At 45.2% G+C, this 17,138-nt stretch overlaps 1 protein-coding gene across 2 annotated transcripts in view; it reads right to left on the bottom strand.

The window, feature by feature from the left end:
• Nucleotides 1–14,021, bottom strand: part of LOC121338800 (MLX interacting protein) — a 44,600-nt gene extending 30,579 nt beyond the window's left edge. For both annotated transcript variants that reach the window (XM_041410045.1, XM_041410046.1), the window contains exon 1: nt 13,612–14,021. In XM_041410045.1, coding sequence (XP_041265979.1) covers nt 13,612–13,982 — 371 coding nt within the window. In that variant the 5' untranslated portion in view covers nt 13,983–14,021. The remainder of the gene's footprint in view (nt 1–13,611) is intronic.
• Nucleotides 14,022–17,138: the final 3,117 nt, after the last annotated feature.

Below are 17,138 nucleotides of genomic sequence, written 5' to 3'. Positions count from 1 at the left end.
TTATTACAGACTCAAGACTGCAACAGCACACACAGCTTATTCAAAGTTTACATAAAAGCTGAACCAGAAACTACACAAGAGACAGAAGCAGGGTAAAGGCAACATTGTGTTACTACTGAAACTACTCAAAGACCAATCAAAATCCCATAGAAAGATGACGAAGGGAGGAAACTCCTTCCACAACTCACATACAATAGCCTGGAATGTGGGAAAAAAATAAAGTCTCTAAAAGGTCATGCACAACTCACAGGAAAAGCCTCCACTTAGACCTTTCTTGGATCTGTGTGCAAACAAGTGCCCTGGCAGTGCTTCACCAAAGCCAGCCCTTCAATTCGTGGTGAACACCCCACTGCCCTGTGCATGGTCGTGCCATGGGGGCAGCCACATCCCAAACTGAACATTCAGAGAACGCAGAGTGCAAAACAAACTTCACGAGTCAAACTGGAGCTGTGAAGATCCATCTGCTGCAATGCAGGGAAGGCTGTGAGAGTGACCCTTCCTTAATTAACTGGGACATAGGGCTGGCAGGGAAGCACCTAATAATGCCCATGCCACATAATCCTCACCACACTTTTCCCAGATGGCTCCTGTTGCCTTTCTAGGACTGGACAGGCCAAGGGCAATGCCAGGTTCCCACACACAGATGGAGAGATCAACCCTGGCCTTGGTGGCTCCAGTCCTGCTGAATTGTTACTTTATAATGATGGTGGTTATGGTAACTATGCACAGCACAGGGCACTGATCAATGTTTCACAGCAGTTAACTTCAAAAAGCAATATTTAACCTCACTATATGCAGTGAGTGTCAGAGGAAGACCTTGTTTTATTGCATGATACCCTTATAAAGTCACTCCTTTGCTCCCAGCAACCACCATGATTAAATATCAAGCAGCAACATGGTTCAGAGATTCCCATGCCATTCACCTGTGCACCAGTTAAAAGACATATCTGGACTGAATTTCAAATGGACTGAGATGGTTTATGTCCCAAAGCAAGTGGTGACTTCACCAGTAAAACATGTGACAGCATCAGCACTTTCACAAATCTTACTACAAGCAAAACAACAAGCAAGTCACTAAATGACCCTCACTCAAGCCTTCTTTGAACCGTGTTTTTCCTACGTGCCAAAATCACAAAAAAACAGTCCCAACCTTCATTCTGTAGAGTCCTGTCCTGGGGACATGACAGCCCCTTGGGAAAGCTCATGTGAAAGGTAAATAACACTTTTTATGTGTTTATTGCTATGGAGAGAAGCAACCTCTCAAAATTTCCTAGGATCTGTCTCCCTATTTCCAAAAGCCTGTTACATGCACCCAGCCTATAATCACCACATGCCAAGCTTAGACACCAAGCCTACTAATGTGCTAATAAAAACTGCTAATAAAAGTTTTAGTCTCCTTAAGCTCTGCTAAGATTTTTACTGGAGATTTGAGGGTTCTACTTGTACAACTGGATACTAAAAACAGATGGGATCCATGCTGAGTTCCTAAACAACAGCCTTCACAGACCAAAATTTTATTAGAAACAGTAATGAATTAGCTTTTATTGCAGAATTCTATGCATCTACTTGCAGAGCAAAGCTCTGCTCTTCAGTAACATTTGCTCATTTGATAAAGTAAGGAAGTGAAATCTCATCCCATGGTTTTCTCTAAGGGTTAACAATTTCACACAGCATGGTAGACCAGGATTTAGGAATGCCTCTGGTTCCCATGCAGTCTGGCTGCAGCTTACCCTTCCTCACAGGAAGAATGACTCAGATCACAGTGTCATTCCAGTCACAAACATACTGGCTCTGTGCTTTCACAAGACCATGGAATCCCCAGCACCTCCAGGCAGCAGCACAGAACGGGGCTGCTGCCACAGAGAGCAGCCACAGCCACACACTCTGGCCTTATCTGCAGCTTCCAGAGAGCAAATGCTGCCTGGAATTTTTTCTCAGCTGATACTAAAACACTGCGTAGCTCACTCCAGCACTTGGCACCTGCTTTGGCAAGGGCTGTAAGAAGACCCACCCAGGGTGCCACAGGTCCAGCCTTCCCCGTGCTCAGCCCCAGCAGTGGGGGAGCAGGTGTTGGGGAAGGGTCACAACAGGACGAGCTTGTCCCTAGGGCGCTCCTGCCAGCTCCCAACAACCAGCCCCTTCCAGCTCTAAAGGAAAATTATATTAGCAAGTATATTGACTCACTCCCTAAAAGTGAACTGAAGAACTACAGTTTCTCCTTTTGCTGTTTATAGACACTTTCCCCTCCAGCTGAATATGTATATTGATCTGGCAGGACTCTGCTTTGAAAAGGGAGGGATAATGGCATTTTTAGTAGAGAACAGCCACTGTGGTGACTACTCAACAGTTTGGATGCCCCAGGTCTTGGACAGATTGTTTTGGTTTCCCAAAGCAATTATTTCACAATCTCTGTTTTAGGTGTCAAACATGGTTGCTTATAATTACCTGAAGTGAGTGCAGTTTCCTCCTTGAGGATATTTGTATTCCTGATCAAGTCGCTCCTCCCATCCCAACACTAGATTCATTTGAAATAAGCTGACAACATTCAAAGAGCTTCTCTGGCTCTGTAACAGATCTAAATATTTCACAACCATATCCAAATCCCTTGACTTAGTCCTTCCTTTCTAAAAGTTTTACATCCTCTAATTCAGAAATGTAATTTTTGTATGTTTGCAGGTGGCAAACCTCCTCTACAACCCCTGCACTCAATTTTCCTTCTCAAAAGCTGTGTTTAAAAGAGCAAAAACAAGTAGTTCATTCCCTTTCACTGCTTCATGCTTTCCCACATCTGGCACACCACCAGCACATTTTCTATCCAAGTTCCCTCAGCCTCCATCCTGTCAGGGACAGATGTTTACCAAGCAAACAGAAATTTGGACTAAGCTGTGCAGATAGCAATATGCAGGAGTTTATACAGGGAAATGGTGATACATTCTTTGGATACTGTACAGGACCAGCTAACATGAGAAGCAGGGTATGCAGCACATCCAGAGCTTTGTGTGCTGCTAAAAGGAGAGCACATTTTAGAGCCCTTCCTGAATCCACCACACAGCTTAGCAGGACCAGGACTCCGTTGTGTTGCCTCTCACTCAAATGCTGGGAGTTCTCCTGACGCACAGTTGTCACTGTAAATATTATTAACAGAGCTTGACTAGCCATGGCTGAGTTTACTCAGACTACAGCTTCAATGTAAACACACAGAAATGCATCAGGATGAGCAGAGTGACCATCCAAGAACAAAACAAATGATATCATTCTTTGCTCTGGGAAACGTGGCAGCAGATAACACCCATATCCAACGACTGGCAGACAGAAATGCAGCAAGATCTTCCACTGCCCTCTTCCTGTTTGGAACTTCTTCTCTAACAGCTGCCAGACCCACAAGCTCAGGTATTTTCTTTTTATCTTTTAAGTTTTCCTCTTTATGTGCACACCTTTCCTTTTTCACCTTGATCACTCCTGCCTCCAAAGTAAGGGCTTTTAACAACTAACACAGGCTAAATCAAGTGTCACACCACTGCACCAAAAGCAAAAGTCTGCATGATTAAAAGATAGTAAAGAGCAATCATGGACTTCAAAGAAGAATTACAAAGACAGGAGAAGCTCTTCCACAATTCTTGCTCCCTTTGGTCTCTGTCTCTTTGTGAATGGTGTGGACAGTGAGAACAAACTAGATTTAAGAGCAGCCTAATATCTGGATGTAAGATGCAGCATGAAGAACTGAGCAGAAGAGCCTGTGATGGCTCACACATCAACATACTAAATGATGTGGGCCTGAGTTATTTTTAGGTCTATTGTGAAACCCTACATTCCAGCTGCTCCAAAGATACACCAGCACTACCACAGAGGCCTGGGCTCTGTATCATCACCCTGGCAGGCTGGAGTGAGTCTAACCCTTGCCCTACATTAGAATTTTGGTGCCAAGGCAACCAAGTCCCTAACACAGATGGGGCAATGTGGACAAGAAGCGTTTTGGACAACAAGCTCACGTGGGCTGGGGAAGGGTTTGGCTGCTGGATACAGAAGTCACTGAGTTGCTGCAGCCTGGCCAGAGATCTCCAAGCCATGCTGGCCAAGGTCACTTCAGCTGCTGTGTCCTTGAACAGCTGCAGGCAGAGCACCCGTTACCAGGGGACCTTGAGGGAAGGGAGAGTAAACAAAGCCTCAGAGGGAAAGGAGGCCAGGATTTCGAGTAAAACTCTCCATGCTACAGAACTCTGAAAACAATGAACTTGACAGATTCCAGAAGCAAAGCCTCCTTCGTGCCTCTGCAGTGTTTGCTTGAATCTTGTTATGCAGACGTGTCTCTCACAAAGAACAACCCTGCTGATCTCTGAGGACTAACAGCCTCCACTGCAAGGATCAGTGAAAACAAACTTGTGCTCCTGCAGATCTGTTCTAGGCAGGGGCACAAGCTACAACACAAACTCCTTAGAACCAAACACTTGCACATCTTTGTTCCTTCACTCCCTCCGCCTGGCAGGACACAGGACCAAGGTCCTGCACTCAGCACAGGGATTCTAATGGCACCAAAGGCTCTGGTGTTCACCAAGCTCTCAGCACAGACACCTCTGAGGACCCACAACAGCAGGACTCTCAATACCAGGGCAGATGCAGCACAGGACAGAGCCAGGAGGAGCAAACACCCCACAAAGAAGTTCAGGCCAGGTCACACTTGCCAACTGCCACCTACCCCCCAGATTTGCAAAACCCAAGTACAAACAATGCAGCTCCTATCTCTCTTCCAAAACAAGTACCAGCAACCCTCTTTCTCAAGAAGGGCAAACCTATTACACAAGAGCAAGGTTATCTGGATCTTCTCCTTACCCCCTCAGTCACCCTTAAGGCTCCACTCTTCAATTCTTGTTCTTAATTCAAAAGCCAGCCCTAGGACAAGTAAGCCCCACCCAAAAACCAGCAAAGACAAGACCACCCTTGATCTCCTGAGATGGAAGACACCCTTTCAAGCTCACACAGGAACAAAACTGTGCCAAGTGTTAGACTCCTTTGCTTGAGTAAGGACAACTTTTCATGAACTAAGGGTCATCTCTCAACCATTCTTCCTTGCTCCTTCACCTGAAAGCAGCCTCAGCTCTTATTTCTGCTCTGAACTGTCCCCCCAAAATTATGCTCTTTATTCCCTGAACCGCTGGGAAAATGCATAGGGAAATATTGTTAATCTGCAATGAAACAGAAGCACAAACACTACATACTACATACACAAACAGAAGCACAAAGCACGTACATACTCTAGCCATAAAGATATTCTCTGCTTGCTCTGGTGTGGTACAAATGAGCAATAAAGATATCCCCAGAAATCCAGAAATCTCCCACTATAATTAAAAATCAAGCATTTATCTCTGTATGTAGGAAGGCATTACCACACATAAAAAACACAGTAAGAAAAGGTATTAAAGACAGCAAAAAGGGCTGTATCCATTGCTTCCTTGCACTGCACCATCAGCTAAACTAGAAGTAGAGAGACTAAAAGGTCTCCAACTGCGCATTACTGTTGTAGATAATGTGCTGCAAACACAAAACCAAGGATAAAAAGCTCTCCAACAAGTCATTAAAATTTAACAAGTCATTAAAATTATTCTGTGCTTTTCAGGAAAAATGATCAATTCATTAAGCAGCAATGCTTAGCTGCTTAAACAGCTGAACCCTTTCCTCACATCACGGTACATCACCAACCGTGTCATGGCAAAGGGTTATCTGTAGGTCAGGAGTATTCTGGCCAAAACACACTGACATATCACTAATTGAAGTGAATCAGATTCTTTCACTAATACCCTGCCACAGGATAATCCAAGCAGTGCCCTGCAAGCTCTTTCCATCTGGCATGTCACCTTTTCTCTTCCAGTCCCAAAGGTGACAAAGCAGCCCTGAGAACCAGTCCTAACACTGTGGGCTTTGTACCTTCATATACCTTGCAAGTGGCCACGGTCTGGATAACCAGCCAAGGGAAGGAATTTTTCCCTTGGCCTAGATGGCTTCCTGTGGTCCTTTCCAATCCCATTTTCTATTATCCACTGATGTCACAGCTGGACAGCCAACTAAAAACAGTAATCTTTCACAAAGGTAACTGCTGCTGAGCTTGCTCTTAAGCAGCACTTAAGAGTTTCCATACCTTAAGGCACAAAGTGAAATGGGTTTAACAGAGAGGGAGCAGGCAATTCCCTGCAGCCATTCACACTACACAGACCGGCCAAGGTGTCACCCAGGCTTTCCTTACCACTTGCTCCTCAGAGGCATTAAGCCTGGAGGAGACTGATAAGATATTGTCACACAAATGGCAATGGCAGGAAGATAAAACACCATCCCCACCGACCTCAAGCAAACTTCTGCTCAATCCAGCAGCAGATTTAACCCAGGGAGGCAGGCAGAGCCCAGCAACTGCAGTGCAAGGAGCCAAGGCAGGAGAACAGACAAGGAGCTCCCCATTTCTGCTTGCAGAGTAAAGAGTTCCCAAAAAGGCCGGGTCCTCCTGTTCCCTGGAGTGGCACATTCAGCTCATGAACAAATCTCTCTTGAGGAAAGGGGTCATGCCTCCAAGGCTATTAACCATGTGAGCTCAGACAAGCTCACACCGTTTAGACTTCCAAGCCCAAGAGAACCCTGTCAGCAGCACACTCAGGAACCCAGAGTGATGCTCCAGATATTAAAGGTTTTTTGGGGACTGCACAATGAGAGCAACGATGCCTCCCAGAAGCACAGTCAGGGCAGGGAGCAGGAGCTTCTCAGGCAGTTCAGTGAAGACACTCAGCTGCCTTCCAGAAGCATCAGGACTGCCCTTCAAATATCAGCCTGGTTTTACAACCCTGTAATTTGTATCTGCAAGGTTCCTCATCTGTTCAATATCTTTTCTAAGGCATATGTCAGTAAGCTGCGCATCTTTATCATCTCCTAAATCTTTCTGCCATTTGTCCTCTTTCCTACACTAAGTTTGTAGCTGAGGTATGATCTTTCACAGGGCTTCCTTTTAGACTCCTGTGTCAGATCACTTCCAAACTTCATGCCTTTGTTTCCCTCTTTCTAAAAGGCCAGCACACACATCTGGGGCTCTGAAGTGCTGAGACTGTTTTGGTCATTTCAGACTGGAGAAAGGGAGGAAAAAGCAGTAACTGATTTATCTAAGATCAACAGCCAAGAAACCAAGGGTTAGTGAAGAGCTTTGTGCTTGTGTGTCACAAAGTAAATGCTGTGGCAAATGCACACTGGAACACTTCTGATAGCCATGGCTGCTTTACTCACCAAGGGATGGCTACCTTAGTTCTATCAGGAGTGACACCAGGTCAGTGTGTTTTATCTTCAAAAACAACCAAAAATTACCTTCCAAGTTCCACTTGAGCAAACAAACAGAAATTATTTGAAAAGACCATGTTCAGAATTTTTGTTCTGGTACTAAAACTATTAGAAGTAATTTCTGAAGAACCTTGCTTTTCCTAACCCTATTTTTCAAGCCTTCCTGCTTCAGAAACAGTGACAATAATGTAACTCTAGCTTACATTAAAAACAATCAGATTCAGGTTTTTCCATCACTGTCTGAAACACAAAGAACCAACTCTATTTTCTTTGGAGGCAACTGAAACAAGTACTTTTCCTAATCATCTTCATAATTGTTTCATGGACATGTTAAAGGTTTCCTTTCCAGAGTGAAAGGAAAATTGTATGAAAGCTGTAAAATATTTCTATAGCCATCAAAGAGTTTACAAAGCTTGTCTTCTTCCTCAGAAGTAGCTTAGAAGTTTTGTCTTTAAAGAACTGTTTGTGCCAATGATATTAAGATATCAAAGGACAGATGAAGGAAACTGTAAATGCAATTAATTTCTGCATACAAAGAAAGGAAGTTGCAAGCATATAGCCTGTAGTCTGTAGTTAATTGAAAATAAAATACCAGATTAAACCCAAACTGATCCAGGTTTCTCAGCTGATAAGGTTTTTTGTTGTTGTTGTTCTGTTTCAAAAAGAGAACCCTTTCCCTCCAACAGCAAAAGGCAGCAGGGCAGCATGAGAAGTGCCAAACCAGGGATTCCAGATCTGCTGCCCCATCTCACTGCTCCATCATCCATGACTTCAGTATCTGGGTCCATCCAGCTCATTCTCCCCTTCATCAAGTGCTGCCTATCTAACCCTCGTGTCACAGATCAAAGCATCAGGAACAAACACTGGACTTTTCCAACTCTAGCCACACCTTCCATCATCCACCCTTACTTTCCACATATTCTCCCCTATTTCTCCTGCCCTGAACAGCATTACACCAACATCCTCCTTTCTCCACAACTCACTGGGATCATTTACCTCTGTCCTTTTATTCAAATCTCATCTAAGTACATCTCCAACCTCTTTTCTTCCCCGCAGCCCCCACCATTACTAGGGACTTCCCTCTCCTTGCTGTCACTCCATCCACCCCTGCTGCTGGGTGTTTCCTCACTCACATGGGTTCAGTGAGTTTGTAACCCAGACTCAAACCCACCCAGTCAGCTGAGACATCCTTTGTATGACTTGAACTTTGCAGTATATCATTTTTTCTTTCCTGTTTCCACCCCTGTGGCCTCTGTCAACACCATCCAGTTCTTTGTGTGGCTTTATCTTGGCCCTTCTAATTCACTCAACGCATTCCTCGAAGATCTTTCAGTTTCACTCCACAACTCAGTGAGCTTCCAGCCTCATTCCTTGCCCTTCCAACTCTTCCTGCTTTACAGCAGATCTCTGAGTGTTGTTATTAGGGGAAAAATTCCACCCACCCATTACAACTTAAAGAGTTCACTCTCCCCTTCAAGCCTGTCAAAATGCCTCTGACATCCCAGAAATGCCCAGCCTTCAGCTCAAAATGGCTACAAAGCTCCCTTTATTCCTCCCCACCCCTTCCCAGCTTCCAGCATCACTAGATACCCTTTTGTTTGATTAAGACTAATCATACCTTAAGGACACACAGTCAGATAAGCAGCTGCTCAAGTGACTGAATATCAACTCTGCTTTCCAAAAGAATGGAAATTTTTTTCCCCCACATGGGAAAGTAACAAACAAGAATGGTTCAGTGACCTACTAAAGGGGTGTGTGGAAAAACATGAGTAAAGCCAAGACCTGAATTTTGGGTTTCTTGGCTTTAATTACTCTTGCCACTCAGCAGAAAGAAATAAAACCAGGTAAGGGGGAGAGAACTGAAAAACAACATATTAATTTCTGTTGCCATTCAAAGCATACCATAATCATGCAGCACAAAATCTTCACTAAAAATAATACCAAATCTCAAAGTTCAGCCAAATTTTTTTCAGATCATGCAAAAGTTCTTGAGAACTGGCAGTCTGAGGACAAACTAGCTCCCTCTTCCCTATTTCAGCAATCCATCAAAAATTATGATTACAAAATCCATGTTGTATTTAAGCCAGAAAATAACATCTGTTTACTGAGTAAAAACACAAGATGAGAACAACAACAAAACATGTAGATTAAATGGTAGATTAAAAGAGGATAACAATGCCCTTTTTTAATGAAAAAGGTGACTACTGTGCCCCACACCTCTATAGCAACACCCTGCCCATCCAGGTCCATAAAAAACAGTCTGCAGAGACACCAAAATAACCAGAAGCAAAACAAACAAAATTTCCCCTGTATCTAAACCTCCGTCCACAGAATTTGTCTGTTCTTCCTGTAGTCATTTGTAACCCTGAAGACACCAAAAACTTAATTTGAACCAAGGCCTTCTCACACCACCACTACTAAATGTTTACTTTGGCAAAGAAATGTGTCTCGGAGACAGGAACAGCTCAGCAATCTTTCTGCAAACCATCCTGAGGTTCAAGGTTGTCAAGGTGGAATTTCAAAGTGCATCTTACACAGAGCTTAAAAGCTTGTGACTATATCAAGCATTTGACATAAGCAGGGTAAGAGGCTCAGTAGTGATGTCCTGATTCATACTGCACCCTGAATACAGCATCCTTGCTTTGGAGAGATCCTCACTATGGTCAAAAAAATATTTGTAACAGCAACTCTGCTCAAGTTTGGCTAAATTCAGAGGTGAATATAGATGCTTTTATCAGAGCAGCTTCTACAAGCAGCATGTGAAATATGTAGCTGAATTCTGGAGGTTTTTAATCTCCAAGTGCTATCAGCAGTGCTGAGAACTTCCCCAAACACTGCACTAACAAAGAATGTGTGGCAAAGGTGCTCTGGAAACAAGCTGACCCCTAACGTCAGTCCACTGAGGAAGGGAATATTTTTGGCTTCATCTACATGAAGTGAAGGAGTCATATTGCTAAAGAGGAGAGATGAAATCTAGAAATGACCTGGCAAGCTGTCCACAAGGCAGCTTTTGTCCCAGTTCCCAGACCCCACTCTCCTGCTCCGTGCAGCTTTAGCAAGCAGGATCCAGAGGGTTTTGGACAAGGATCTCATGCCAACCTTAACACTCTTACCTCAAGTACAACACCTGGCATGTTCCTTAAGCTCTTAATAAGAGGTGAGAGAACTCTGAGGCTACTTAAGAATAAATGAGCCCACAAAGTCATCTTCATCTACCCTACCACGGCCTATACTAAGATAAGCAATGACTGACATAAAAATATATAATAGTTTAAAAAGAACACCACCCAGTGTGAGTATTATCATTATCATATCCTAACAAAGAGAAAAAATTATTCTGCCCCAGTCTCAGGGAAAAAAACCTTCATGATAGGCTGTTGTTGAAACATTTCTGAATACAGTTCAGCTTCGGGAAGTTATTTCTGAGTAATGTAATTATTTGGATAATGGTAAAGTTATTAGAGGGCTTTACTAAATTAAATATCAAGATGACATAACATTTTACTTAATTCTGTGTATTGTAGGTCATGTACCCAGGAGCACAGCTTCTCATTAGAATGAGCAGTGTCGAAGGTCTTTCTCATTTTGAGAAGAACATTTTTTAAGATCTTTTTGCCTGCCTACAACAGGTCAATTCTAGCTACAGACACATCAAGGTCTGCAAGGTCACATCAGTTTAAAGAGCTGAGATGAAGGGCTAAAAGGGGAAAACCAATGTTCTTTTTACCTCTGTCAGTGTGGTACAATTCCCATAATCAATCTCATCAGAAAAACAGGTTACATTTAGATAAAGTACAGCCCTCGTGACACCTGTTGTAAACCCCAGTGTTTATAAGTTACTTATTAATTTAAAAAATTGTTTTAATCTACTGACTGTACAGGGGAGTATGCCATAGGCATATCTTCCCCTCTGGAATGGCTTATTTGAAATGAGACTTTTCAAGCTGTGCAACTGGATACGTGACTGAAACAGCTGTGATGAAAATTAGAATCATGTTGGTGTGTACTGCTCAAAGGCACAAGGGAATCACTTCCCTGGTGTTCAGAAATAACTTTTTTTTGTATCATAAAAAGTTTGACCATTAACAGCACAAAGCCAAACTCAAAAAAATTTACAGCACAACTAGAAGAGTCCAGGTTACACCACGAATCCGTGATCCAGCATAAATTTGGTCACTTCCAAACAAACCACCCGAGGTAATGACCCAGGTAATGACCGAGGTAATCTAGAAAAGCTCTGCTTTCTAGTCCATCCACCAAACTAATGGGTATCACACGTTTTACTGCTTCTCTTTAAAACTTTAAACACTGAAATACAGCAATGAGTGTCATATGTAAATAAATATTACACAGAGAGCTCTGTTACAGCAGCTTCCTTGGGTTTGTGTTGAACACGGCTGCATCCCCCAGCTCTGCAGGCAGCTCATGCCCCCAGAAAGCAAAATCCACACATCTTCACCTTCCTGCGTCACAGTTTTTGCTGCTGGTTTCCACACCACCAGTTCTCTTCTATAGTGAATTTCTACCCAGCAAAGGCAGCATGGAAAACATTAACATGGAATCTGTGTGTTTTGTCAGTGCTGGATCTGACAGGCAATAATGAGAAAGGTACAGCTGAGGCAACAGCCACAAAAACATCCCCATAAACCAACCAAGCTCAAATCCAACCTGAGGACAGAGAGAACTACAACCTACAGGCTCAATCATTTGTTAAAAAGACATTTCCCATTTCACGGCCACGTTCAACACCTCAAATCAGATTTTCCAGAATTACTACAATCCTTTTTAGACCCAAGTTTACAATTGGTCTGTTTGGCAGGTTTAAAAATTGTATCCCAAAGCTGCTGAGTAAGCAGGCTGGATCTGGGCAGGATGCTTCAGGGCTGCAACTCAGCAAACCCTAAGGTGCCCAAGGACAGAAGCATTAAGAATGTGCTTTTCTTTGGCAGCCTCTAAGAAGATATTTTCTGCACCTTGCCTCATGCTACCACCAGCAGGCAGGATAAAATTATTTCTTCTGAAATAAATTTGGTGCTCAACTTATTCACCTACATCAGCGCTCAGTACTGTCAATCAGTGTAACAGAATTATTCCTTTGCCCCAGATGTGACCCTCAGTTTCAAAATCCCAACGACATTCTAGTGGAAGCACAAAATAAAACAAAGATGACAGAGGCCGAGGAGCACATGCACATGAGCAGGCCAGTCCTGTCCTTCACAACCCCTGCGGCTCCTTTGCAAGTTCCTCCCAGCTTGTACAATAAAAGGCTTACTTTTTTTTTTTTTTTTTGGTAAGTGCAAAGTACTTAGACCCACTGTTGCACACACCTTATCTGAGGTTCAGTCTCTTGCCAGTAACTAATAACGTTCTTGGCCAATATTATCAAAATTTTAATATTACTTACATCTTCAAGCTACCGTACAGAACAGATAGTTCTATTGTTTCCTCTTCATTGAGCAATACTTAAATAGATTAATTTGGGGTGGGCAAAGTTAATTTTCTTTTTGCGAGCAAACGTGGTTCCTATAGATGAAAATAAATATTTCCGTTGATATGCCAAGAGGCATTTTCCATCAACCCTTTTAATCAACTTCCAAAATGCGCTCAGCAGAGAACATCAGATTGGATCCGGTTTCTGCTATATCACACGGAACAAAGACAGAGCAGACACACATCTTTCCAAAACACTTCTACTCCACAGCTCTGCCTCCATTTTGGATGACAGACAAAGGGGATAAATGGGAATATAACGCCTTACTGAAGAGATGAAAAGCACAACTGAAGTCTGAGCAAAAGGTGCAGATAAACCCAGGAAGTGCTGCTGCCAGCTGCAGCCACCACAGGAACAAAGGAAACAGCGACAGAGCCCGCTTGCTTGACTTTGTTATAAAAATAAAATTTGGGGAGGGGAAAAAGGAAAATTGGCCGGGTTTCACATCGAGCGAGGCACTTTGCCCTTTAAGGGTTTCTCTTTAGCACTGGAGCCTTCCACTCGCTCCAGCCTGGCCGCGGGATGCTGAGGGCTTCCAGCGGCTCCAGCAGCCAGCGGGGCGAGCGGGACCCCAGCCCTCAGCCCTCAGGGCGGGGAGCAGCGACACCCCCCGCTCGCCCCCACCCACGGGCCCCGGCCTGCGGGGAAGGGCCCGCCGGGACCCCCAAGTTCGCCGAAAACAAAAGCGGCACCGAACCCCCGCGTAAGGGCCGGGGGGTCCCCGCTCGGCTGCCACCCCACCCCTCACACGGTCCCGCTCCCCGGCGCGGTGCCCGGCCGGGGCTGTCCTCGCTGCCGGGGCGGCTCGGCGGTACCTGTAGGCCAGGGACATGCACTCGAACAGCTTCGTGAGGGACGCGTCGATGCTGAGGCGGCCGCCGGCGCCGCCGCCGCCGCGGGCCGCCCCGAACTGGTAGGTCTGGCAGGTCTGCTCGTTGACCGTGTCGAAGTCGTAGCCCTTCTTGGGCGGGTGCTCGCTGTGCGGCGACGAGACCATGAAGTGCCCCGAGTGGATGATCTGCGGGCCCGGGGGCTGCCCCCGCCGCGGCCCGCACCGCCGCCCCCCGCCCGGCGACGCTCCGCCGTCGTCCGTGTCCGACGAGTCCTCGTCGGGCTCGGTGCGGGGGGACAGCGGCCCCGCCGCCCCGAGCAGCCGCGCCGGCCGCATGAACACGTCGGCGGCCATGGCCCCGCTGCCGCCGCGGCCGAGCCCGCGCCCGCTCTGCGCCGCCACCGCCCCGCTCCGCCCCGCGCCGGCCCCCGCCGCGCTTAAAGGCGACGGAGCGGCCCCGCCGCCGCCCTGCCCCCGCCGGGAAACGGGGGCGCCCCGAGGCTCCGCTAGGATCACCGAAAAAAGAAAGAAAAAAAAAAAAAAAGGAAGTCGCTGCTGCCCTGTGCCAGGAATGTCCCCACTCCTTCTGAGGATGGCTGTTTTAAGTGATTCAGCGGGGACTTCCATCCAGCAGAAATTTTATTTTTTTTTTTTAACCAAACTACGAAATGTTCCACCTCAACACGAGGAACAGCTCCTTCACGTTGAGGGTGGCAGAGCACTGGAAGTGCCCAGGGAGGCTGTGGATTCTCCCTCTCTGGAGATATTCCAAGCACACCTGGATGGTTCCTGTGTCACCTGCTCCAGGTGACACTGCCCTGGGCAGGGGGTTGGACCGAGTGATCTCCACAGGCCCCTTCCAGCTCTAACGATTATGGAAAACATTCCTAAACTTAAGGGACTGTGAGGAAAACGAGATGTAGGGGACAGCCCAGAAATGGCTGAAGAATGTTGAGAGAACAATTGTGCTAGAAATACTTAAATTGTCATTAATACACTAAATTGCTTATACTTTTCCAGAAGCAGTTTGCAAGAAGCCAGGGCAGCAGAGAAGCTGGAGACCTGCAGTCACAGAGAGGTCAGGACACGGAGCTTCTGCTGCCAGGCTGGTGGCTCACACCTAACTCAGTACCTGCCCACTGGCACATAAAAGGAACCACAGTTGTTCCAGTGGAAGTAAAGGTCAGATTTCATCCTTCTCAAAAGCATAAAGGAAGCAATGGATCCTGTAGGTTAACGTAAAATCATAGCAACAGGGCTGTTGTGGGGAGAGAGCATCATCCTACAGCACAAAACCCCATACACATATGTATGTGTACACAAAGTCAAGGGAAAAGATCTCAAACTTGCCCTGCAGTGCAAACCTCCATGACCAGGGGAGCAGCTGGATCCTAGGACACACATTCCAAAGCATTTATACTAAATTGCATATATTATTTCAGTTTTAGGACCTCACACTTGAAATGAAAAAACAGGCTCTTGTACATAGCCACACTCAGGAGGGAAAAAGCTTCCAGACATTAAACAGCCACATGCTACTTTTTCTGGTGTGTTAAACCAGAAATAAGATCAAGGGAGTCTTAAGAGATTGAGAGCAACTCTTGGGCAAGAAGAGGCATCTCTGCAATATCCCAATTACGCCCATGCAATGATCTGACATTCCCCATTAGCATGGCATCAAGACTGATCCCTGTGTTTAGGGAAGGAGTGGTAGGTCAAACACTTCCCCACACATGAAAGCAACAGTAAGGAATGACCACATCATGTGAGAGCTGTCTCAGATCTTTAAAAACCAAAACTAGCATTCAGCTCTTGGTCAGCATCATACGTGACTCAAATTCTGAAGAAAAGGCCAGTCATATTTATCTTCAAATCTGAAGCTAAATATGACTGGTCTGGTTGCTGCTATCTTACATTAAAATTTGCTTAAAAAAAAAAAAAAAAAAAAAAAAAAGCAAAAAAAGTGCTGCCTCCCAGCAAGACACTCTGAGAATACTTTAAGTACCAAAAAAAATTAAAACATTTCAAAACAACATTCACAGTTTAACAATACCTATTAAAAGTTTCCCATGTAGTTTGTTAAGAACTAAACCTGAGCTAAAAAAATCACATCAGCAGCAGCACTGTATAAAGTACTTCCATGACAACAGCCTGTACACTGACCTCACTAAATTCTAAGCAAGCCAGTGTTTCCTCCTACAGGAAAAGACAGGTAACTTGTTAAAATAAAATCATTAGGTTGCAGTGCAATTTTCTAGGAAGAGTTAGGAGTACACCATCATTTAAAGAAAGGGCAGCAGCTTTAATCTACAAAAGTTCAGAGTTCTCTTCTCTGCCAGATGCAAGGAAAGGGGCATTCCTTAAAATAAATCCACTTAATTTTGGAGACAGACCTCTTGGTCTGCCCTTTTGAGATGAGCATTTAGGTGATCAGTAACAGTTCAATCCACTCCTGCTTCACAGCAAGGAATTCCAGGAGGCACAGGGAAACAGAGGCCACAGCATCTTTGGAGTATGCCTTTTCCCACTGTTTTTCATCAATCCACAGTTCAAGGTGAAACACAGGCCACCAGCTTCTGATGATGTTCCTTCAAGGAACAACATCAATTCCTTGAAATAGGCTTTTAGCACAGGAGGAATTCAACTGCAATACACACTGTGAACAGAGACATCCAAGCTGTTCAATGCCCACAGTGTATTCCACACCACTTAGTGGTGAGATTATCCTCCCAAATCTACAGACAGGAAGATAAGCATTCCCATACTGATGAGGGAAAGAGCTCAAGGGATCTTACTCACAGCCTGGGCTGGGGCTGAGTGTGGCAGTCCAGCCCAGCCGTGCCCCACTCCGTGCCCATCCTGCTCCCAGGAAACCACAGGGACAACCTCCCTGCTCCAGGCTGCCACTGCTCACTCCCTGGCACAAGCCTTACCTGTTCAGAGGCCTTTCCTTCTGGGACCCATCTTGAGTTACAGCCTTGCTTCTACTTGTCCTTTCCTCTCTCTCCAGTTCCACCCCGTACGGAACTCCTTGATACGTGTCTCCTGGTTTAATTCACTAATCTGGAGAAGGGAAAAAACCAAACGAAACCAGTTTCCTTCCCAGGTTAGTGAGTTTAAAGGGGCTGGTAAGGATGTTACCAGCACCCCAGTAAATGTGAGAGAGCCAAGGTGGGAGCAGGCTGGGGCTCGCCCCGCTGGGAGCCAGAGCCAGCAGAGCAGTCCAGCTGCCTGTGGAACTGCAGGCCACCTTGGGACAGAACACTAAAAATAAGCTGGACACTTTATATCCATCTTGAATGTAAAGAATCTTTCCAAAACTCTTCAGGAGTTTTACCCTTGCAAGCATTGGGCTCGAGCTTGTTTCCAAACTGAAGCACGTTTCCACACTCTGCCTTCCCTACCCCCTCCAATTTAAGGTACCACAACACATTAACCGAGCACCAAACGAGGAATTTGGTAAATGAATTATCTTAAATTACCAAATTATTCTGCAGATTGCTGTAATTA

This window comes from Onychostruthus taczanowskii, unplaced genomic scaffold, assembly GCF_017590055.1.
Source record: "Onychostruthus taczanowskii isolate IOZ18803 unplaced genomic scaffold, ASM1759005v1 scaffold32, whole genome shotgun sequence".
Taxonomy (NCBI): Eukaryota; Metazoa; Chordata; class Aves; order Passeriformes; family Passeridae; genus Onychostruthus; species Onychostruthus taczanowskii.
The sequence above is the reverse complement of the archived record's forward strand: the minus strand, read 5'-3'. Positions and strand labels throughout refer to the sequence as shown.